The following is a 26,732-nucleotide window of genomic DNA, read 5'->3' as shown; positions in this document are numbered from 1 at the left end:
GATGTAGAAGATGAGATCTTCAAAAAGAGGTAACAAAATGAACTGGCATTTAAGCAACGTGAGAAGGACAAAAAGAGGAGAAATTAAATAATCAGTAACTTTAAGCCAAAATGGATTCCCGCAGGATAATTTGCACCCACTGTAAGATTTCAATTTATTTTAGTATCCCTGAGAAACTATCCCTGAGAAACTATAGTATCAAGTTAATTATAATCAATAATTAGGATTTAGTGATTTGTAATTAAAATTTCTAAAAGTTGATTATCGCATCCAATTGTTGTTAGAAAAATTAATATAAAACATATAAAAAAATTAATATAAAAATTATATTAATACAATTAATATAAAAAAATTATGTAAAGGAGTATTAAGAATATAAAAAAAAGTTCTGAGAATATTCTCTACATTACATTACATTATTGTAATTTGCTGAAATCTTTGCAGGCTCTTGGACAGGCAGTAAACCTGTAGAAAATGCATGTTACGAGGCTTATTAAATGCACATACAGGATGTAGGAATTACAATACGAATGCTGCTGACAGTACAAATGCCTTAGAGAACATGTTAATACCTGAGGTAATAATTTTATTTTTTTCTGACAATGTGACACATTTCTGTACGTTTGAGAAAAAATCGCGTTCTTTAATCATATGTTTTATTTGCATATAATTGTAACTTGTATATCTTGCTTTCATTTTTATATATTATTCTGTTGAATGCAGGCATGGGCGCCGCGAGGGGGGTGCAAGGCAGTGCATTTGCACCCCCTTGGCTCTGTTCTATAAAATAAATGGGGAAGCAACAGAGGAAATATTTAGTAAAAAAATCATGTAATATAGAATAATATTGATTATAATTTTTTTAATTGAACAAAAATGTGATGGTTAAATATAACTATTTGCAATTGTAAAACTGCAATTCTTTAACTATATTAACAGACTGCAATATAAAAATTAGAATTTTTCAATTATTAATGCATCTTTATTAAGATTCAATAAATAACATAAATGATGTTAACAATAATATAATTATAAACTGGAAAAAAAATTGTTTTTCCAGTGCATCCTCTTTTGGGTGCACTTCCCTAAAAAATAATTCTGCCGGCGCCCATGGATATCACATAATAATTAATAATGTACAAGTGATTATTATAGTGAGTATCAATTTTGTGTAAATATTTTTTGTTTTTAATTCGATCAAGCAATTAAACAGCGGTTATTATGCAATGGTTTTGTTTGCAAAAAAATATTTTGTTTCATTTATTTGAGTATAATGCGACGTGAATTTATATTTTTTATTTCATTGATATTTTTTATTTCATTGATATTTTTTACTTATAATTATATTTTTATTTAATTGATATTTTATATTTAATTAATTATTTAATTAAATAATATTTTAATATTTTTATCAAATATATTATTTATAAATAATATTATTTCATATTAATATTTGATTATAAAATGTAAAAATAATATTTAATTCAATAATCAAAAATATAATTATAAATATGATAAATTACATGACATATGATTATGGTAGTGCATAAATAAAATTGTCAACAATTTTTGACATTTTTAATAATTTTCTACAGTGACTTTGCGCGATTGTCGTTGATTATTGTGATGCGCATGCGCAATTGGAGATCTCGCAAGGGAGATCATCTCTATACACTTCCGCTCTATGACGCCATCGGTGGTTCGACGCGGCGTCTCCAGGTGGCGCTGCGTGATTAATTGATCGTCCAGTATCATGTCAGCTTCCGCTCTGCTTAGTGTTTTCAAAGACCCAAATAAGTATATTGTCGCCGCGACGCGTAGATGAGCGTGTATTATTGTCCCGCGATTTTATCGCATCGATTGCGCGTAGTCCTCCGCCCCAGGAAGTGCCTGCTAAACTTGTGAATGTATGTGAGAGTAGTGTGTTTTGAACGAAATTATTTCGCGTTCCAGTATCTTACGTTCCCTTCGTCGTCTTGGTGCCGCCCGCGTTGTTTCCCTCTCGAGGATCAATCATCACTTGTGACGAAAAAGGCGACGAGGTAAACTTCTTCCTGGGAATGTTGAAGGACTCGCTTTTCACTCGAGCATCCTGCCAAGAGGTGGGTAAGTTTAGTTGATCATCTTTTCTGTTACGCGCGCATGAACGGGAATGAATATGCGCGTGTGTATGTGTATATATACATATACGTACATATATATATATATATATATTTATTTTTATTTTTATTTCATATAATTTGTAATAAATAATAAAGTTTGAATTAAATTGTATCTCGATTAAACTTCGAGATAATTTTATATTTACATCATATGTCATATAATTTATTATATTTAATTATATTTTTTATTTAATTATATTTTATATTTAATTAATTATTTAATTAATTAATATTTTCATCAAATATTATTTATAAATAATATTTTTTAATGATATAAAATCAGCGGTGAAAGGAAATATACATTAATTAAATATACAGGAAGAGATATATGATTAATTTATCAGTTTTGTTTTCGAGATATTTATACTTATTAAATATCTTATCAAAGTTGTACATTATATGTCTGTTTTATATTTATAGAAATATAAAATAAATGATGAAAAAGATATTAATTAAATACAGAAAGAGATATGATTAATATATATAATATATAAATATATATATGTATGTGTGTGTGTATGTATTTATTTATTTATTTATTTATTTATTTATAATGTATGTATATAGTATATATATATATATATATATATATATATATATATATATATATATGTTGCATGTCTTAAACGTGTCAGACTTTCGGAGAGGTTTTTACATTGAACCCTTTACTTATTGTGCACCAAAATTTCGAGGTTCAACATTATTTTGTACTATACTTAATAATTTTAGAATATGTGAATTTTTGAATCGAACGCATGTGGATTTTTGGATAGTAATTAATAATTGTTTTATCGCGTGAAAATTGAGTCTTTATTTTTATTGCATTTTGTCTTTTTTTTTTTACCTTTTCTTGAAATCGAGGGAAGAAAATAAAGCTTACTTAATTTGTTTTAAAAATGCAAAAAATGCAAGAAAGAACAAATGAGATGAATACAAATTAATGAATATTTACAAGAACCCCGCTTTCGAAAAACTAGACTAATAGATAAATATAAATTTTTATATAATACAAAATAATATTATATAATATAAAATTTCCAGATTAGTCTTATCTTCCATTAAGCTGTGTAATTTTTATAAGGTTCTGCTTTTATAGACATTTTCTAAATAAAAAGGAGAAAAAGAATAACGTTCAAAAAATATTATCTTTAAATTTTAACAAAATAGCAATTTTTATTTTTATTTCATATAATTTGAAATAAATAATAAAGTTTGAATTAAAATTAAATTTTATCTCGATTAAACTTTGAGATAATTTTCTATTTATATCAACATTATAAAATCAAAACGGGGTGAAAGGAAATATATTAATTAAATATACAAAAAGAGATATGATTAATTTATCAGTTCTGTATTCGAGGTATTTTTTAAATTTATTCAATATTTTATCAAAGTTGTGTGTGTGCGTTTATTATATGTCTATTTTATATTTGTTGCAATATTATAAAATAAATGGTGAAACAAATTTTAATTAAATGCAGAAAGAGATATAATTAATTCGTCAATTTTGTATTCGAGGTATTCACTTATTAAATATCTCAAATATTAGTACACATGCTCGCTTTCTTTTTTCTTTTTCTCTTTATCTCTATTCTGCGTTAATGATATATCGTGTCGGAAAAGAATGTCAGGCGATTAAAATGTCTATTTTTTATATTTTATTTGCTTTACATGTTTGTATTTTGACCTTGCGTGATATGTTCCGCGGCTTTTTCTTTCCTTTGTTAGGTTTCGTACCGGGTGGTACGATTCATCCAACAAACATAAAAACTGGTTTGAAATGAGTTATAACTTGGAAAAATTTTATTTTATTTATTTAATTTTTATTCTTGTTGGCCACTTAAAGTCTCAACATAATACAAAAAGTACAGACAGTAGAAACAGGGAAACTATATAAATAGGAAAGAGATATCTATGTAAAAAAAGAAAATCAGATATGGTACAATAGAGACAAAAAGATTCCAACACACCGGAAAAATTTCTATATATCGTCTATTTCCGTATTCCATGTTTCACAATTTCTGCCAAGTTGAAACGTGATATTCTTTCTGTTACCTGTGCATTATATTTCCTGTTATTATTATCTGTACCTTTGTATTATTGTGCGATAGGCTTTAAATGGAGAAGAATTGAAAGCGGTCGAGTGACATCTGCATGTATCAGAGCGACTGCGAATATCGATCCTGAGTTTGAGTGCAAGGCCACTTCGATTTCAAGGTCACTGGGCTTGTCGCAACTCTCGCTCTCGGTCCCGTTCATTCTTTTGTATATGAATTGTAATTATTAGCAATCCACAGAATTTTGCAATCAATACATTTGGATTTGTATTGAATTTATACTTCAAGATTTTTATATTTTATTAGCTGTGTGATTAATATCAGGGTTGGGTACTAACTAGTTAATTAGTTGATTCTAGACTTTCAAAAAATCCAGAAAAATTTGGATTATTTTTTAAGATTGCTATTACAATAAGTATTCAATAGATTTTAAAGCCAAATATTAATTCAATTGTTAATACAAAGAGAAAATAAGTTTGCATAGAAAAATATACATGTAAAATACATTGAATAATAAATCTAATAAGTATATCTTGCAATGAATACACTGAAAAAAAATTTGCTGACTTGATTAAAGCGTCCAATTAAATATTATTTTGTTAAAAGTTAAAAAAAAGTTAAAAAGTTAATAACTATTAACAGTACTTATTGAGTCAGCTCTTTTAATTTTTAAAGCCACAATCTCCACTTGATTCCTCTCGACCAATAGAGCCAAACGCGATGTTATTGCGACAGTTATGAAAGAAAGAACATCTGAAAAAGGAATTTGAATCCTATGGTTGGGATCTCAAAAATCCCGATTCAGCCGACTTTCGGACCAATATTTTTCTCGCCTATTTTCTTTACAGGGGATGTTAAGAGAAGGAACCAGGGGAATTTTTGAGATCCCAACCATAGGATTCAAATTCCTTTTTCAGATGTTCTTTCTTTCATAACTGTCGCAATAACATCGCGTTTGGCTCTATTGGTCGAGAGGAATCAAGTGGAGATTGTGGCTTTAATAACTATTAACTTAGCTTATTTAAGCTTAGTTGATTTAAAATGTATTAATTTTTAACTTTAACTAGTTATTTTTGACCTTAAACTTATTAACTTTTTTCCCCAAGTTAAATTTTTTTATCTCTGAATGCCATTATTGTTTTTTTATAAATTATATAAATGTATTATTTTTAAATTAAAGTATTATTAATTTTTATGTTTATTTATCATCAATTGTAATTACCAAAAAATATATTTCTATATATAAAAATCAAAATTTCTTTGTTATTTGTTATTATATGTTTTAAAAGAATTAACAAATAAAATTCTAATTTAATATAAATAATATTTTTAAAAATTAACTTTTGTTTTAACTTCAGTTAATTGAATCTTAACTTTAACTGAGTTAATTTTTTGTTCATAAAACTTTAACTTAACTAAATTGATTTTATAAGCAACTAACTTTAACTTAACTTAGTTTCAAAAAATCATTAACTTACCCAACTCTGTATAACACATGCTACGATTTTACGATATAATTAATTAAAAAATAAGGCAAAATTTAAATGTCAAGGGAAACGAGTATATATATATATATATAAACTTAATCTTATTAAATTACTTGCGCTAATAAAGGTTAATATATTTCAAAATGAAGTGCTAATTAAGTGCTAATTGATGCTAAAGGAAGTATATGTTAAATGCTCAAACCGCGTTTGATAGAAAATTATATTGGGAGAGGAAAATTGATGTACTTAACGTTAAGCAAGTCTATGTTAGAATTTTAGACAAAAATTAAATAGTTTTATTTTTTAGCTGTATAGATATTTCTTGGGTGAAATATATTATTTAAAGTATATCTTAATATATATATGTTTTAGAATCTTTTCGAAATAAATTGATAATTAATTGTCATCATAAAAATTATATTAGAATTAACACAAGTTTTTAAATCATATAATATAATTTATATATATTACACTTTTTATTTTAAAATTTATATAATTTTACATAACAAATTTTTACTTTTATAATTTTATATCTGATATATTCTTTAAAATGAATGACATTTGTTTTCCGTTATTTGAGTTATTTTCAACATATATAAATAAAATCCTCGCACAGAGGATTTGATTATTTGATCTCTTGGTTTTGAAACAAATCTTAATTTTTATCACGATTTACACAAATGAAAAATATAAAGAACTAATATTTGTAGAAAAATGACAAATAACGTATATATTATTGAATTATTGATCAAATATACAATAAATGATTGAAATTATGTCGATACTATTATATCGATACTATTATATCGATATTATGTAACCTATTGCGAAGTTTGAAGTTTCTCAGTGGCGGGTTATACATGAACCCGAAATACTCGTTCTCGCAAGACGTTCTAATTTTGAGCTGTGTCTATATTAATTCTTAAATTATGTTGCGTAAGTTATACGCGCAAACAAGAAACTCCATTCATTCATTAATTGTACAAAACTTGAAAACATAGATAATCGTACAATATTAGTATACTTGTTAATATTTTAATTTATTTTCTCTCTATTTATGTTCTCTTACAAACTAATTATATAGGCATATAATAATAATGCACACACACTTATTTAATTTATATAATTACTTTGAATAATAACGGAATGATAAATTATTGAATTATTATTAATAATTAGTTTTGAATAAAAAAATTTATATTTTTTTTACACGATATAAAGTGTCTTGAGAAATGTTTTGTTTTTTTTATTCTTGTTATTCGACATTTATTTTTTTACTAAGGGTTTTGTTTTTTTTATTAAGAGTTATTGTGAGAAAAGATACAGATATTTTTTGATTTTATATTTTAATTTTATTCCTATTTTTTATTTCATTATTAAAGTGAGATATTGTCAAATGGACAATTTTTATATTAATATTTAAATAATAAATGGAAAAATTATATCTACCGCAAAATTATATCTGACATGAGGTAACAATGTCTACTTTATACAATATTGCACATTATCGTCTTGAATGTAGGTTGAATGATATTTGTCTCGTTTCTTCGTTCTGCACTGATTTTGATGCGTCTTTTCTGTATTTTGGCTAATGAAAATATAGGACACCAAAAACAGGCTAAGGCCAATAACTTAAATCGGTCAAATCCTATACTAAATATAAAATCGATAAAATTAAAAAAAGTTTTAATTCTCTCCATCATTATTTAAAATTGAGCAGAATTGTTAAATAATTTCCGGTTTTCAAGACTTCGCTATCTATCAATTGATCTACCAGAATATCTACTTAAGATCCTTTTAATGCAACAAATATCTTGTTTGCATAAACAACTGATTTGTTGTGCAAATAAGAAGCTTGTTGCATTAAAAGGAATTCTGGTAGATTCAATTAGTAATTCTGTTTTGTCTATTTTCGAACAGAATTGTTGTTAATGCAACAAGATTTTTTGCAGTTTATATATTATATTTTAAAAATAATTCACTTAGCATTAATACTAATTATGATATGAATTGATAGTATGAATATGAATTAGAGAACATTTTTTTTCTCATTTGTGATTGGAAATTTATATTTATTTTATTCAAACAACTAATATCGAAATATATGAAAAATAGAAGAAAGAATATTTATCTAGGAAAAAATGTCAGTTTTTTGTTTAAATTAAAAAAAATATTATTGAGACCTATTTAATATTTATAACTTATCTCTTCCATAAAAATATATTAAAAAAATTAATTACTCCAAATTAAATATATAATTTAAATTTTAAATTTGTAAAATTAATTTGTCTAATTGTAATATCTCTCAAATAATATTTAGAAATATTATTTTTGACGAAAGTATATATTTTTGAGACGATTTTTATCTTGTTTCGTCATAATAATTAATGATTAAATTAAGATTGCAATTTCGCTTTTCATTTTATTGTATTAATAAGTAGTAAATGTTTGATAAAAAAAATCAATGAAATGTATATGTTCTACACTGTTAAAAAATACGGAATCTATGCAATAGTCATGAGGTATAATTCATATTCATTAAGATTCTATGAATACCATCATGTCCAAAAATCAATGCATGCGCAATTGGCGGATTTGATTGGTGATTATTGATTATTTAATCTGGGTTTGTATATATTTCTCTATAGACACACGATCGGTTTACTATGTTACTAGGTTGGTCTATTATATATCTGGTGTTTCTATAACAGTTTTGCGTTACAATTTAAGCAAATCGGGGACTCTAGACGGTGCCATGGACCACCTCTTCTCATTTTCGTTCCCGATTTGCTGCAGTTGTATTGCGTACTTCTAGTAGTGAACCTGTGCATTCTCGAATTAGCGCATTAGTGCGATCCGAAGAGTAGTCGAAGTAACTCGATTGATCGAGAATATCGCTTTCTCATTGTTAGAAATCATGATATTGCTACTGATGATATAGATTGATGAGTGCAGCGATCTGAGAATTTATAGTGCGATGTTTTTCAAGTTTTGAGAGTTGGGTTTGTTCGACATTCGTTTTTGTCACCATTTTGTGTCATGATTCTTTATATACAGTCAAAAAAGGGTGTCTAGACGTTCTTGAAATCCTTCAAGTCCTTGAAATGATTCGGAATTTTGTTTATTCTTTAAACATCTTGGAAATGCACTTCAATTTTTCGTATATTCTTGAGTTTTTTCGTTGCTTCTAAACATTCAGTTAAAGTAGCCATTCAGACTATTTGAGAAAAAAATATTTTATCTTACTTTGTAAATAATACAATATATTTTTTATTTAGAGACTTTAATGCGTATATTAATTTTTATTAACATGCAATTATGTCGACTTGAAAGAAAATAAAGTTTTTAGTTTCTTGTACATCTTTATAATACTATTAGAAAATTTATTATAATAGTAGAAAATCATGCAAATTTTCTTGAAATGTCCTGGACATGTCCTTAAATTTTATTTTCAAATTTTACTAGACACCCTGAAAAAGTATTGAGTCGTTAGGAAATTTGTTGCATATATCATGTATATTTTTCAATTATGAATTAGTTTTCGAGAATTTAAAGATCTTAAAAATCTTATATAGTATCACCTTATGATACGACCATATTCAGTAATAACTTTAGTTTTTAAAGAATAAAATTCATTTGTTTCTCTAAAGAGGAAAAATCTTAAATATTAATCGAAATTAGCCTAAATAAATTTCTAATTTATTATTGAGATAATTAGCATGAATTTATATATCGGTGTATTTTGATTATCTCTTTTCTTTTTATCAATTAAAATTTTTTTAGAAAATTTTTTTTTATTGATTTACACAAAAGAAACATATATTAAGATATATATTAATTTAATGTAAATATATTAATTTTTCAACAAGATAATCAAAAGTTTGATTACAAAGATTAATTTTAACGTTATGTTTATTCACAGTTTATAGAAATATTTAATATTATTATTAATAGTATGATAGTGTGATATAAAAATTATTAATAATAAAAATTAATAATAATAATTACATGTTATTTTTCAATTATAAGAAAGAGAGTTAAAGTTTGTCTTATACTTTGATCTATAAAATTTACTATAACAATTTCAACATTTTCTTTGTAGGAAAGATATTATAGAGAAAAGATATTCTTAGTAGTTAATTACACTGTGTTAGAGCTAATGTGAGTTTGATCTTTACTTAGTTTACTCAGGATACAAATAGCTCATTCCTTGTCTATTTATATATTAAATCAGTTTAATTAGTATTAAGTTATTTTTGAAGTACAAAAGCTTTTTTGGACGAATTGCGAGAGAGTCACTATATTTTTTTTGATAATACATTATTTTTACGTTACGTTTGTAGGTTTCCAGTTTCTAGATTGTTTCATTTTTCAAAAAATGAAGTTTAAGGGTCTGATAAGTTGAATCTTTAATTAACTGGAAATTGAGCTATTAAGAGTCGGCGGTTAGCAAAGCGCAGATTCATTTTCTTCTAATGAGAGATTTATTGATTAAGTCTATAAATGTATGTTTCAAACCCTGGATTGGACCTTTATCAGCAAATGAATCAAGTTAAAGAGTATACATTCATTGGAGTTGTTAAAGATCGAATGCACTCTTGATTCATTTGCTGAAGATGGTCCAATTCCGAGATCAAAGCTTATATTTATAGAATTAATTTATGAATTCACATTAGAAGATATAGAATGCGCTTTGCTAACCGCGCCTGTGGTTTTTAATAACCCATTTTTCCATTAGTTGAATGCTTCATTTTTGTTTTAATTCTTATTACGTTTTCACATTACTGTTAGAAAAATTAAATTACATAGTTCCATATATCTTCGTGTCTCGTAACTTGTATATCAAGAGATGCTGAAGTATTCAGTTCAAACAATATAAGAAAAATCAGCTAATTTTCTTTGTATTTATTGTTTACAAATATCTCGCATAAAATATGTCAATTTTAAAAGATAAAGAGGGCGTTCTCAAAAGTATTTATTTTTATAAATAAATGAAAAACAATATAATTTTAAACTTAATTTTATATGATTTTACTAAACAGTATTTTTTATATTTTTATTATGTTTTTGTAATTTTAAGTCAATATTTGTTAATTTCTCAGAATTAATATATATAATATATATCTTAATATATTTTATTATCATATTATCATATTAATTTCTTAAATTTAATTTCCGTTTAAAAAAATATTGAAGAGACTATCGAAAATTGAACAGTATTAAAATTGTAATCTGTCTGATATACAGAGTAATTTCTAGTAAGTATCTCTAGATATAAATTCTTATTTCAAGTTAGATATTAGAACGTAAATAAATGATATCGTATTTTGGTGCATGTCGTTTTTTTATCTTTTTATGGATATTTTTTATATTTATCATAATGTAATAATTCAAGATAATGCACTGCATGTGCATAAGTGCATAGTGACAGTAATTGATCAAATTTTGTTTACATAAGCATGTTATAATGCCATAATATTTGGAAACAATTTATGATTGATGATTATTGATTACTGCATTATGTAACGAAAACATCTTATTGTTTTCTCATGTTTGTATAATTGCAGTATAATTATAACATTCGCATGATAAATTTAAACGGCAAAAAAGGAACGAGAATACTGGTTTTTAATTGGAAATATAAGTAACGTATATAAAAGTGTGTATACCCCAATGAAATGAATATTATTTAGATGATTTAAAAATATTTTTGGAAAGACGGTGATTTATTGTATCTATATGAAGGAAAAAGAACTATGACGAATGAGAAGAGAATCACTGAACCCGATGAGGTTAGTTTTGTTTTATTTTATTTTTTTATTTATTTTATTAAAAAACACATTTTTATTTATATTTAAACTGTAAGAAATAATTAGAGTGTTAAATTAATATATATAAAAAAGATATATCTAGTATAGAAATGTCTTATTTGAGATATAAGTGAATAAAAAGTATTAATCACTTATTGTTAGATAAATTATATTTCGATGTTACTGTTTAATCGTAACAGTCATTCAATTAACATAACTAATTTAGATATTCGAGTATAAAATCTGTTAAGTAATAAAACGGAATAGTAAAAAACTTTTCTCCATTTAAATTAATTTTAACAATAAATTTCCAATTTTTAAAAATTTATGTATTTATATATAATATTATTCGATATAATATTTTAATTTTTTTACGAAAATTAAAAATTGTCAAAACTATTATTTAATAGATTTTATATCGCTGCATTATTTGCAATAATACGATTAGTTGTAAAAATTAGACAAAACTATTTATAATGAATTACTAATATATTGTCTATATAATATTTTCATTTATATAGCTTACAATAATTAGCGGTTTTCAATTAATTTAATAAAATTATTTAATGTTGTCTATTTGATATTGCAATAAAATTTTTGTTGCAATAGTATTATATATTAATTATTACATTAAAGAAATTAGATAAAGAAAATTTGAGCTAATAGGTATAGAATTTTTCGAACAGAAAATTATATTCTCGTATCACTTTATTTCTCTTTTAATCACTTTAATTACAAAGATTTTTAATTAAAAAAACATTTTGTAAAGTGATATGGCTCTCTTTCAGAGTTAAAATAATTAAAATCTATGTGTGCATCACAAACAATGAATGAAAATAAAATAATAAAATTAGATAGAAATATTGAAAAATTGTTTCTGTTTTTAACTTTGACTTAATTTCTGTAATTTATATTTATTTTACACTACACGAAATAAAATCAATTTGTAAATTCAATCTAAAAATAATCAAAATTAATTAATAATATTAATAATATTAATTAAAATTATATTATTGCCGAGCAAATAATATATTTTTTTACACGTGTATTAAATTTGAAGTCGGTTTATTTGCTTCGAGGTGTTATGCCAACCAGTTCTAAAAATATTTTTGAGGAAAACAACGTTTTAAAGTTTAGCACATAGTTTAGACTCGTATTAAAAGAATTTTAGTATAAATAAAACACAATGTTATTAATTTTTATTTTACATAAAACATATAAAGCATTCGATAGACATCATTCATCATATCTGTCAAAAAAAAAAAAAAAAAAAAAAATTCGCGCTCTTTGCGTATATCGATTATAAAATATAAAACTATTATATTTTCATTTATTAATAATAATTTAATTAATTTTTTTTTTTTTTTACAAATTTACAAACTTTTACACCCAAGATAAATTTTAGCATATACGTACTTGAGGAAGAATAAAAAAGCGATGAGAAAAAAATAGTCATAAAATAAGAATCTGCCTCGTAACTTCATCATTTGACGCGCGCATTGTTGCACGATAAAAGATAAAAGATTTCTTGAAGAATTGCGACCAAAAGATAACAAAACAAATACGATAAAGGGAGCGGTGTAAAAAAAAAGCTGACAATACTCGCGAGAAAGCGGAGCCAGTCGAGCGAGGGAACAGAACGAGCGGCAAAATAAAAGACGAAATTAACAAGTTGCGGAGGAGGTGGGACGGCGAGATATAGTCGTCTCTCCTCTCTCACGTATCAGCTGCTGACATTCAGTTCCCTCGTGACGTTCGCGTGCTGATCGCGCTGCTCCGGTGCCAGTCGCGTTTTCCGGCCGTCCGTCTCGCTCTCTCTCTCGCGCGAACGCACACGTGTACTTAATTGTTTGACACGTCATTGCGTCGACGGGGGATACCTGGAGGAGAAAAAAAATTCAATCGCCGTGGTGCGCGAGCGCTTCTCCATCGTACGTAACCTTGCCCGATGTCATCGCCTCTGGCTGCCGTACGGTCGTCATCGATAACGAGGAACTGAGACCTTCCGTCAAACTGTAGCTTAGTGTTAGCCCTAGTTTAGCAGCCAGCAGCCCCAATAAAGCCAGCATGCCGACTACGAGAGTAGGTGTATTTGTACGCCTCGCGAAGGACGTATTTCTTCTTGCCTCTTGTATTGTCGATAAGCATAACCTCGAATTAAGGTGAACAGTGCCGAGCACAGCCGAGGCGGGAAAAGCACCCACTCTTTTGCCTCAAGGACTCTTAATTTCAAGCCTTCCAGGCATCATGTGTCATGTGTATTATTATTGTCTATCAGCGTTATATAGGATGTTTTAGCTACACTGAAAAAAATGACTGAGTTAATACATATTTAATTCGATACTGGCAAATGAAGTATTTATTTGAAACAAAGAAATATTTATTTGTTTCGAAAAGGATTTTCTCTTATATCAAATAAATATTATTAGTTTCAATTAAATGATTTATTTGACAGTATATTGAAATAAATATAAGAATTAACTAGAATGTTTTATCTACACTGAAAAAATGACTAAATTAATATATATTTAGTTCAGTACTGTCAATTGTTAGTTTCAATTAAATGATTTATTTGACAGTATTAAAATAAATACTTATAAGAATTAACTAAATTTTTTTCAGTGTAACTTTATCATATGAAATATCTCTGTTGCAAAAACATTTTTAAAATTATTAAAATTATTAAAGTATAACAAATTATTAAAATAAATTATTTATGTTTCATGTAATGTAATATACATATGTATAGTATGTACCTATAATAATTTTTTTTGTCTACATTTTCTTATTAATATCAACAGAGATATTTAAATGGAATTGTTATTAAATTGGTAAAATAATAAGTACTAGAGACTATAATTTGCAATACATATATATAATTTTTTATAAAATTATATATATATATATATAATTTCATCATTCTCAAATAATTTTATATTTTTAAATTTAGAAGCTAGAAACTGATAAGAGTACGCATGAGAGTAAATACATTTAATCTACTCAGCATGAATTTACACAATATTTCTAATCTAGCAATAAACAATACTATATATGAGCTTTATCATGTAATAGTTGACTCATGATTAACGTCACGATCGCATTTTGTCCTATTTATTGCATGCGAATATTTTGAGATCGAATTAATAATTTTAATTCAGTTGCGGGATGCAGTTTAGTTGCATTTTATATATATAATACATATATATGTATGTATGGATTTGAGGAACCTTGCTAATATATAATAGGTAGTAATTGCAAGCGATCGATGTTTGACATGCTTTAGAAGGTAGAATCACGATTTGAACTCGCACAAAATGATATTGAATTGATTATTTATTTTCTCATGTTAAATAAGTTCCCGAAACTACGAGTTTCCATTATACTTGCTATATTTATTTTTATTTTCTTTTTCTATTTGTTTATCATTAGAGATTCTAAAAATTTGAATAGGTATTTCCTTGACAATTTCGTTGATATTCTTTATTTTTATATTATGTCATTGAAGATTATTAAAATGTCTGACATTCTTGTGAGCATTATCTTATCGATCTTATCACAATAATCACAATATAACACAGATATTCACATTATGTATGTATGTTTGTGTGTGTGTGTTGCCTCTTCGTTTTCTATCGTAATTTTATAGATAGATATATATTTATTTCTTACTTTGCAGCTTTTTAAGGAGTTTTACGTAAAACATATAGTATAATATTGACGTGAAAAAAATAATTCATATCCTGTGTGCTATATAGCATTCGAATTTTCTTCGTAAAGGATTTCCTTCATTATTTTCAAATATTCAATTTTTGGACTTCTTTCATAATTTTTATTCCGTTTTTATTATAATATATTATTAAATTACAATTTTCCAAATATTTTTTTTATACTTTTTACTTATGTCTTATATGTAATTTTTTCAACCTTGTCCGCTCACTTTTTTTTAAATTTTTCTTTACTTGAGTAATAATTTTTTTCATTGTTCTTTCTTTATTTTTCTCTCTTGGCATGTTGACAATTCATTTGAAGTCCTTCGACACGTATACTCTTTTGATCTATTCCAAGGTTTTCTTTCATCCAGATTTTCAATCATTCGAATTATGTGAAACTCCGTAATGTAATCTCAAAATTGCGTATTCTTATTATCTAGTTTTACTACATTCTAAAATTCTATTTTGATTTTTCTTATTTTTTAAATCTTCATTGTCTTTCTTCAACTTATCTGATTTTCAACTCTTTTACTCCGCTTTTTTTCATGCGATTTTGCTCAATGATTATGAATGCATAGAACTTTGTTCAAAAATCCTGCTCCTTTAAACTTTCTTTTTCTTTCCAGAATTTCTTTTCATTGGCTTAATTTTCTGTAACCAATCTTTATTTTCGCTGCTTTTCCTTCCTCAATCAAACGTATTTTCTTCTTATTTTTAAATTTAGTTTTAAATTTTAGGTTTCTCTTTTTTTGCTTCTTGTGTTGAAGTTTCTGTTATCATTTTTACTCCTTTCTTGTCCAGAAACCTCTCATTACGTCAGTCCCATATTACAACATATTATCAAGAGATTATTTTTATCATAATATTAAAGTACTAAAGTATTATTTTTATTTTTTGAATTATTTTAGATTATTGAATTTAAAAATCCGAAGAAATTAGCATACATAATATTTTTGGTATTAAACTAATAAAAAATTTGAGCATAATGCATTTTTTAATTCATATTTTGATAAACAGTGAAACAAAGTTAATAGAGAGAGTTATTAAAAATTATATAAATTTCAAACAAAAAATAAACTTCTAAATTGACATCTTGCGTATAAAAAAATAAAAGAAATTACATTTATATTTTTAAAATTTAAACGAAACACTTTTCGTTTTATTGCACTCTTTATAGTGAAACATCCTGTACACTTATTATCTATTCATGCAAAGCGGTGCATTACTGGTATCCGGTCCGAGCAATCACGCATTTTCATAGATTACGTTGTTAGAACGTTAACACAAATGTATCAGTTTGATATTTTTAAAATGGTATTGAAGCAAAAATTAGAAATTGAAAAATTGATCATATTATATGTTCGAAATTTGTAAGAATAATAATTTTATTATTTAATTTATTTCAGTTTTATATCATTTTTAATTTATTGATACTGATATAACTGCGTATCAATTAATTTATCAACATTGCTCATTCTGTTTTGGTTCAATTTATTCATTTGAGATATTCGTTATTTGTTGATTATATATACATACAAATGTGAATAGTACTCTAGAAATTATTTGTGGATTATCTCCACTATTATGCTATCAATAATATAGTATTATATAATAATATAGTTATATAATGAAAATATAACGTTTAAAAAATATAATTATTATATGCATTTTTAACAAAAAGTAAATCTCTTATACAATATTAGTGCAAAAATTCCAACATAAGCACAAAGATATATGTATACACATACATTTTAATGTTCTATTATTCTCTTCATACAGAGTAAATATATTTACTCTTAATTTACCTATATTAAAAAAAAAGATTAAATTTTTCCAATTTTTATTAATCTTTGATTAACACATCAGCACACAACTTTTTTCTAGATATAACTAGTATGAGGGGATTATTTTTTAAAAAAATATAGAAATAAATATAAATATATTAATTAAATAAAAATATATATAATTTTATTTAATTAATATATACTTTTGAAAAAAGTACATCTCTTTTTTTAATACTTATATATTTAAAAAATGAAATCTTGAGTTCTCAGTATTAAATATTTAGCTAGCAGGAAATGGCTTCTTAAAGAGTCAGGCCCGGTTAGCTATTCGAAGATTCTTTTTTTCTCTAAGAATTTCTAAGAATCTATTAATTAATTCTATATAAGTGTACGTTCTTGTCAGTTCCTGAATTAGACCATCCTCGGCAAGTAAATTTTCGAACAACTGTGGTCAGGTAATTCTGTTCTCGACTGCCGGAAGAAGTTTTATCACGATCATAACCATTGTGGGGATCGTTGAAGTTATTGAAGGTCGTATACATATACTTTTTAGCTTGAGTCAGTTGCTGATGATGGTCCAGGGACTGAAATGTATACTTACATAATTAATTAATAAATTGTCATTAGCAGAAAAGAACCTGCGCTTTGCTAACCGCACCTGGTTTTTAATGATGCAATGTGTGTAAAATATAAATATATGTATATAAAATTTGAATTAATTTGTCATGACTGAGGGATCTAATAAATTAATAAACAATTTGATATTTCTTATAATAATTGCAATTACAAGCTCTTATTTATTTTGGAAATTTCTGATGGTATAAATTTTACTATGTTAATTTCTTCTTTTAACTACTAGAAGAAAACCATATGTATTCTATAAATATATGTATATAAAATTTAATTTAATGAATTTTAGATATATAATATAAGATGCTCTTTTTACTTTGTTCTTATTTCTTATGTGTTATATTTCAGGGTTCCGGGTACTTAAAGCGTGCAAATACTGAACGCCTCCATGAAATTTTTAATCAGGTCAGTACTGAAGTGCTTAAGTTTTTTTGTTTTACAGAAACATTATTGTAAGATTTTAAAATGTATATTTCTTTTATTATTTAATATTTTTTAAATTATTTTATTGAATTATTCTGTCGTAAAAAGTAACTTATTGCACATATCTGCAATGTTTCTGAATATTGTATATAACATTTTTAATTTGTAATACAAATTTTATTACATATATTTTATATATTGCTTGCAATTAATTAAATTGCAATTAATTTTCAATCATAATTACAAAGTTACAAAATTATAATATTAATATTTTTAGATATACACGTAGTAATTTTTTGTGAATTTTTACAGTATGCCACGCAGGAAAAGAATGGTGAGCGATTTATGACCGCATCTGACTTTGTGCGCAGTTATCTTGGCCTTTATACGGATGCTGATTATAATCCCGATTCTGTCAGTTTACTTGCTGGTATCGTCGACACTAGTAAAGATGGGTAAGTCATATATCTATAATATTAGTAGGAGAATATAGTTTCTAATATTATTATATAATCAATATAAAATCAATAAGAGAGATATTATTTCAATGATATTATTAAATATTGTATGTGTGCATGCAAATAAAAATGCTGCTTATAAAACACTTAAAAATTTAAAAATAGAAATACAAATAGAAAGGAACAAAATGTTTTACAATGTATGTGGAAGAATTTACTTTATATAATTGTTTTTTTTTTTTAATTTCAGACTTATATCGTTTGCCGAATTTCAAGCATTCGAAGGTCTTCTTTGTGTACCAGACGCTTTATACAAAACAGCTTTTCAATTATTTGATACTAATGGAAATGGAATGGTTGCATTTGGTAAGAATTATTATCAAAAAACTTGTTCTTTTTTATATACATGCTTTATATGTATATTTATTTTATTTTCGAATTGCAGACGAGTTCGTTGAGGTGATGCGGCAAACCGTATTACATCAAAAAATGCCCTTTAATATGGACAGTAGCTTTGTTAAACTTTACTTTGGGAAAGATAAGCAGAGATTAATCAACTACGCGGAATTCAGTCAGTTTTTGCATGTAAGTATTTTGCTTGATTGTACGTTCGATTGCAGATTTAGTTGGTTTTGCTAGGAAACGAGCCAAGTATGATGTAACAAGTGATGATGAAATATAACATTTGCTTTATCGTGCGCAATAACTTTACGTGTATAACTCGACTGATATTTTAGAAAACTAGAAAATAACATTTTTTATCTCGAAACTTTTAAAAGATTTTATGGAATTTGACTTACGCAAAACTTATGTAAAAAATACAAAGATATAAAAAAAATCAAATCAAATTTTTTAAATATATTTTCTTATAAAGATTTTTATTTTTGTTTTTATGTTTTGTTTCTTAATTTTTTCGATTCATTATAAAAATTTATAAATATGAGATTAACATATAGAATATATAGAATAAATATGAGGGTAACGTATATAGAATAAGATTTAATTCTAAAATTATCTGTCTTTAGGACTTCCATGAAGAATATGCAACAGAAGCTTTTAAGAAATTTGACAAAGATGGACAAGGTTTTATTTCAGCGTTAGACTTTCAAGATATCATGATCAGTATTAAGAGTCATCTACTCACAAAAGATGTGAAGGATAATCTAGTTGCTGTAAGTATTATGTAAATTTTGAAAATAGAAGATTTTGTAAATAAAGAAATTTTTTAATGATATTTTATAATTTAAAGAAAAGAAATATTACTAATTAAATTATAACGTGCTTATTTTTTTTATACACAATATTTGTTATTGTATTATAAGTTAATAATTATTATTTTTGCGTTCAAGTTATTTCGATAATATTATACAATAAGGTTAAAATACTGGAGTATTTAACACATGAGAAACACAAAGAGAACTTTATTTTTAATTGTATTGTAGGCAGTTAGTGCCGGCCAAAGTGGGCGAAAAGTCAGTTTCCCATATTTTATGGCATTCAACTCTCTTCTAAACAACATGGAACTTATTAAACGTATTTACTTAAATGCAACTAATGGTCACAGATATCAAGAAGTCACCAAAGGTATAAGATTTTATTTTAAAGATAATGATAAGTATTATGAAGTTTATCAGAAATTTTTAAAATTATTTTATTTATTGATATAAGAGGTATAATATAAATATATAAATCATTTAGATATTGATTTTTATCATTTATTTTTTATGATATAGTTATCGATTTTGATTAATACGATGGTTATTAGATTTTGATAAATCAATAAATTTCAATAGATTTTATTAATATTTAAACATTAATTTTTTTTAACAGAGGAATTTCTTTATTCGGCACAAATGATGTCCCAAATAACCCCATTGGAGGTTGACATCCTGTTTCATCTTTGCGATCTACTCCATCAAACTGGGTGAGTATTTTCAAAAATATTGATATTTCTTCCTTGTTGGTTGAGGGAAAATTTCGTGGAATGGAACGATCGCTTCAACAATTAATTACAGCAAATTAATTGTGGTTTATTAATTGAAGAGCGACTTGTTTCCATGTTGATTTTGATCAATGCGAATAATAAGAAAACAAGTCACGTAATGCTATCTGCACCAGCAAGCACATCGTCATCATCCAAATGTCAAGTATGTCTTGTTCTTGGCAAGGAAGACGGAGATTATCTTCTTGAGTGAATCATTTTTCATCGCCTTCTATGCCTACAGTGTGTGCTTAATTATTATTTTTTCCGAAAACAAATTTGAACAATTGTTAAGACAAGCTTCCTATATTGAAAACGTTTGTTTACGTGTTTACGCTGCCTGGATCAGACCTACGGAAGATGACGAGGCAGATTCGCGGCTTGGGTGCGTCTTTGTATTACAGAATATCACGTGCTATAAACTTGTTATATATAAAAATATGCATATCTCAATAATATTTTTATTCTCACCTACTATCCTCAACGTCTAATCTCAGGACGGTGGTGTACGCAAATACAAATTTGCACGCCGTGGATATACTAACAATTGTATTATCATGTCTTCTATTAAGACAGATCTAAGAGCACATGATGGATCATATTGGCAGGATTCTATTTATTGCTTCAATATCATCAACGCCATTGCATCTGTTTTTTAGCAGTTTATTTGTATATCTCTCCCCATATTTATATTTAATAATTGCAGCTTTTTTGATATTTACTAAACTCGTATTCATTTTTTTATATTTCAGAAAGATTGTGTATAATGATCTCGTGGCTATTACACCTGAGCAGTATTTCAAGCAGATTACAAAACGTGTTGCCGAAATCAAAGCGGTGTCAGTAAGTATAACGATGAAAGAATTTTGTGATCTAAAAAATTAGTCACACATTTTTTATGCTAATTGTTTATGAGAACATAATTTAATAAGTATTGTTATCTTGCAGAGTCCGGATGAACGTGGTATTTTTGTGCAAATGCTCGAGAGTGGTTATCGGTTTGTCCTTGGTTCTATTGGTGGTGGTATGTAAAAAAATTTCTTTTTATAATTTTCTTCATAAGAATTTACTCGCGTGAATTTCAATTTAATATTATTATTAATGCAATAACAGAATTTAAAAGTGAAAATGAAGATATCAAGTGATATGTATATATGAACTCATAAATTGTAAGATTAAATTAAATTTTTCTATATAATTCAATCGTTTTTTATATATAATATCAAAGTTTTAAAATATATAATATATATTTTTTTATTATCTTTAAAGTTGGAATTATTAATATATATAATAATTACTAAGGTATATTTTGCAATAAATATATTAAATAGAGTGATTGTGTTTTTTTAGCTGTTGGTGCTACAGCTGTATATCCTATCGATTTGGTGAAGACCAGACTGCAGAATCAGAGAACCGGGTCTTTCATAGGCGAGTTGATGTATAGAAACAGCTTCGATTGCTTCAAAAAGGTTGGAATCAAAACGTCTCGACGTGTAACACTGTCTACATTGTTAATCAGAAGCTGGTGATTATCGTTTGACAGGTTATACGACATGAGGGTGTTTTCGGTCTTTATCGAGGTTTGGTGCCTCAGTTAATGGGAGTAGCTCCAGAAAAGGCTATTAAACTTACAGTTAACGATTTCGTCAGGGATAAATTTATGGATAAAAATGGAAATTTACCACTATATGGAGAAATTATGTCTGGTGCCTGTGTGAGTACTTCATATCGTATCATGTACTTTTTAGTGCCTTAAAGCTCCCAACTAGATGAAACATGAACTTTAGAGTGAGAGACACAAGATGGGCGGATGAGCAGATGTCCCAATACAAGGAATATGAATAATGAGATATCACAGTGATTTAGATGGTCGCACATGTATTCTTATCGCATACTTCTATAATCGGAGAACAAATAAGGTATTTATGCAACAAAGTGTCATTTTTTTCTACAGGCCGGAGCGTCGCAGGTCATATTCACTAATCCTTTGGAGATTGTAAAAATTCGGTTACAAGTAGCCGGGGAAATCGCAGGAGGGCAGAAGGTTAGAGCATGGGCCGTCGTCAAGGAATTAGGTCTTTTTGGATTATACAAAGTGGGTAGTGATAATGACATCCTGTTTAGTCTTATTTACTTGTCTTTTTCTTTTTACAACTTGTCTTTACAGTTGCAATTTCTTTCTTTATAGGGTGCTAGGGCCTGCTTTTTACGAGACGTGCCATTTAGCGCCATTTACTTCCCTGCGTACGCTCACACAAAAGCACGATTGGCCGACGAAGGGGGTTACAATACGCCATTATCGCTTCTCGTTTCCGGTGCGATCGCTGGCGTTCCTGCAGCAGCGTTAGTCACTCCTGCGGATGTAATAAAAACGAGATTGCAAGTGCGTTTTTTACCTTATTAATTATCGTCGATATTAAAAATATCATGAACTTTTTAATAATTTTGTTTCATCTGTTTAGGTCGTAGCTAGAGAAGGCCAAACCACATATAACGGATTGCTGGACTGTGCAAGGAAAATTTACAAGGAGGAAGGTGCCAGGGCATTCTGGAAGGGCGCGACAGGTATATCATTTTATTTTGTATTTTCTACGAATAAAGTTCTTGAGATTATTAATATCTTTATCATTCTTGCATAAGTACACTGGAAAGTTTTTTAAAAATTTATAAACGCACTGATATCACACGCTTCATATATCAGTAGGATGGCTGTCGCAAAAAGAGAAAAAGAAATAAGAAAGTAAGCTATACAAACGTAATAATCTATCAAAAATAATTGTAGGATTTCCTGGTCTAGAAATATATATGATGATCTCTGTCACAGAGAGATAGAGAGAGAGAAAGAGAGAGAGAAAATTAAGTGATCAAATTACAATCCTTTTATTCCTGTAAGGAGCAAAAGTAAAATGCTATTTTTATATTTCTCTTTTTTTTTGTTGCAACCTTGAAAATATAGTTAGTAATATATTCTGCTTTTGTGTCGATTGCATGCGCGGGGGATCGACCCTGCTGCATCTTTCGACCTTATTTCCTCCGCCATATGACCCGGCGATTTACTTATCAGTAAGTACCTCTTCTCTTCATTTATCGTTACCTGTGTTCTCGTTTCTTTTTGCAATCCGCAGTCAACATACTTACTCTTTGTATTCAGAATAATCATCGAATATAACTTATATCATGACATCTTATTCATGCATATTTTCAGCTATAACTCTGAAAATGCAGGTCAATAAACTGTAAATCTTTTATGACGTACATACAATACTGAGTTGAGTATATTATAAAAATATTGTTTTCAGATTTTTACCAAAAGTAGTATAATAGGAACGAAATATTAAGGTCTTTTTCCTGTGAAATAAGGGACAATATGGGGAGAAAATATATTTTTGAAAACAAAATTGGTACTCGTCTTTGTTCAAGCAGAAAATAATTTAATTGAATAAATTATGTTATAAAATTACTAACATTGACTGCATCGATTCAATAAGACATTTGCTGTATATTTTATTTATTTATAAAAATAATTATATTAATTTATATAATATATAATTTATTGACATTAGTGTATATTTATTTGTTTAATTAACATAATACATATTTATTTAAAAGAAGAGAAACTTAATTTTGCTTATCGAATTTTTTAGCAACGTATAATAATTTAAATATGTAATATGACTGTAATTTTAAGTTACATATTGCATTAAGTTTTCAGCTCTATACTGACTTATTTATTGAATTCTTTATTGACTAGCATTTTCTCAACCTTGGCTAATATTTATTTACAGATATCTCATGAAATTAACAACATAATAATTGAAAATAATTACATTGAGAAAGACACATAATATGAAGTTTGAAACTATTTATTAATTTTACCTTTTGATATTTTTTTCTATCTCCATTCGTTTTAAGGTACAATGTCATCCAATTGTGTGAAATTATACATGCGCATATAAATAAAAAAACAAATATAATTATATGTTTTATTTATAATTATATATTATAAATATAATTATATAAATATATTTTATATTTATATAAATATATATATATATATATATAATTTATATAAATATAATTTATAAATAATAATTAAATATAAAAGAGTTAATATTACACAATGTCCATTTGTCTTGTTCTTTCCAAAAGAAAATAGGCAGCCATCATGCTTGTCATTGGAACACTTTAAATCTTTATTTGGACAAAGAAGATGAAATTGGCGTATACATGTTCACGATTATGTATCCAAGATCATTGTTTATTTTACAGCTCGAGTGTTCAGATCATCACCTCAATTTGGTGTCACTCTCTTCACGTATGAGGTACTGCAAAGGTTGTTTGTCGTCGACTTTGGAGGATCGTAAGTATATAATTGAAGAAGTATAAATTAGAGAATATAATATGTTAAATATAATTTTTTATTTGATATAAAACGAATATAAGTACACATGTATGTAAATAATATTTAATGTTTTTTAATAGTCGACCTTCCGGGTCGGAACTAAAGGTGCCTAGCATGGGAGTCGCAGACGAAATTCGATCAACGAATCCAGATCATATAGGTGGCTACCAAGTAGCTCTGCCCATCTTCACCGGTATAGAAAGCAAATTCGGTCTTTGTCTACCCAGGTTCCAGGCTGTTACCGGAAAGTAACGATATTGTTAGCAGTTGCTAGAAAACACTAAAACTTGTAGCAATCCCTGCCATAAATAATGTACGAATACCAGTTACTGATTGCTTTATCAACTAGTGAAGTGAGTGAGATGCGTTGTGAGCTTCACGAATCACACACAATTATGAGTCCGCAAAAAATTTCATCTCAATAATCGTCTCGGCCATTTCGAGTTGGGTATCGTATAGATCACATGAAATAGCGATAAGAAGGAACAACTGTCGATGGAAACACGTTGAATCATTAAAAGTGCGCATAAAACAAGTGTAATAAATTATAGATTGGTCAAGCAGAAGTACAAAATCTATAGCTTGCAGAATGCCCAGAAATGTTCGTGATAGCTGAATCGATGCAGTCAATTGATACAGAAACAGAACCAATGGCATTGAAACTATTTATTTTGATACTATATAAATATGTTATATCAAATTGTGAGATGCCGTCTGTGCGTAATTATTTTATGAAACGAAAGAGAGAGAGAGAGCATGAGAGCGAGAGTGAGAGTGAGAGAGAGAATGAGAAAGCGAGAAAGAGAAATGGATCTTTATCGACAATTTGTTATTGCTAACTTAAATGTTTCTACCGATACTATAGTAACCAACTGAATGTATGTGTTTGTTAAATCACAAACGATTAACGTCAACAGATGATACGATGAATGATGTTCTAGCAAAGGTTCTATAATCTCCGTGATGGCCCTGACGTATTTATGCACCAGATATATTTATGTAAATTTAAAAATGGCGAGTTAGGCCTTTGTAATTACATTTATTATTTATCCAAATGCTTCGTTTGTTAGAACTTGTATAATTGGTGAGTAGGAGGCCAGTAAATTTGTTTTAAATCGTATTGTATATACTGCAAAGCAATTATTGACAAATAATATTCGTATATACATTTATCATTGAATGAGAAAAAGATAAATCAGAGATTTACCAAATCTTGCTATTATAATTTATATATTTTATCTATAAATATTTTATTTATTATAATAGAATATAGATACATTGTGAAAAATATTCTTTTATAAATATTAAAATATAAACTTTTATGAATATTAAAATATAAATAGTTTTTTTCACATGTTTTTGAATGACTGCGTAATCTTTTTGTATATTTTTGGACGCAATTATTAATTAATTTCTATAATTGGAAATACATTATTATAGGAATTGAACTTCAATTAAAGCGGACTTATTGGCATTTTAACACCAGTTATACAATTAGGCAAGTGAATAGAGAAGAAGGTTAACGCACATAATTCTGAGAAGTTTTTTTGATAATTAGGCAGTCATTAAGAGAATATGCATTAAAACGCATTTTTCCGTATTCATCTTTTTTCATTGCGGAAAAAATTATACGAAATAATAAATAAATTTTTCGAGAAGTTTTTGATCCATAAAACAGACAATATATCAAATTTATTGAATGCACAGATTTTTGTTGCAAGAATGCATTATTGTGCATAACAGTGCGGATTTTGATTGGAAATACAAGATAATAAAGAGAATCATTTTGTTTACACTGGCAAATAAACTTTTTTTTAAAAGTTTGAAA

At 26.8% G+C, this 26,732-nt stretch overlaps 1 protein-coding gene across 7 annotated transcripts; it reads left to right on the top strand.

Annotated features, from left to right (window-relative positions):
• The first annotated feature begins 40 nt into the window (after positions 1–40).
• Positions 41–26,732, top strand: aralar1 (calcium-binding mitochondrial carrier protein Aralar1). 7 transcript variants are annotated; one of them, XM_029315125.2, is made up of 20 exons: positions 41–141; positions 445–577; positions 1,954–2,102; positions 17,989–18,045; positions 18,376–18,518; positions 18,772–18,887; positions 18,967–19,106; positions 19,547–19,693; positions 19,964–20,105; positions 20,352–20,445; positions 20,852–20,887; positions 21,255–21,345; positions 21,451–21,526; positions 21,853–21,971; positions 22,046–22,216; positions 22,457–22,597; positions 22,691–22,885; positions 22,965–23,067; positions 24,772–24,862; positions 24,985–26,732. In XM_029315125.2, the coding sequence occupies exons 3-20, from the start codon at positions 2,061–2,063 to the stop codon at positions 25,154–25,156; spliced, it is 2,076 nt and encodes a 691-aa protein (XP_029170958.2). In that variant the 5' UTR covers positions 41–141; positions 445–577; positions 1,954–2,060; the 3' UTR covers positions 25,157–26,732. The 7 variants fall into 7 exon arrangements, with proteins under 7 accessions (XP_029170958.2, XP_085336910.1, XP_085336911.1 ...); XM_085480783.1 differs by lacking the exons at positions 41–141; positions 445–577; positions 1,954–2,102 and adding exons at positions 8,505–8,703; positions 11,400–11,498; XM_029315121.2 differs by lacking the exons at positions 41–141; positions 445–577; positions 1,954–2,102 and adding exons at positions 8,505–8,708; positions 11,400–11,498.

This window comes from Nylanderia fulva, unplaced genomic scaffold, assembly GCF_048542155.1.
Source record: "Nylanderia fulva isolate GAGA-0341 unplaced genomic scaffold, ASM4854215v1 Scaffold16, whole genome shotgun sequence".
Classification (NCBI taxonomy): Eukaryota; Metazoa; Arthropoda; class Insecta; order Hymenoptera; family Formicidae; genus Nylanderia; species Nylanderia fulva.
Note: the sequence above shows the minus strand (reverse complement) of the source record. Positions and strands in the feature narration are given on the sequence as shown.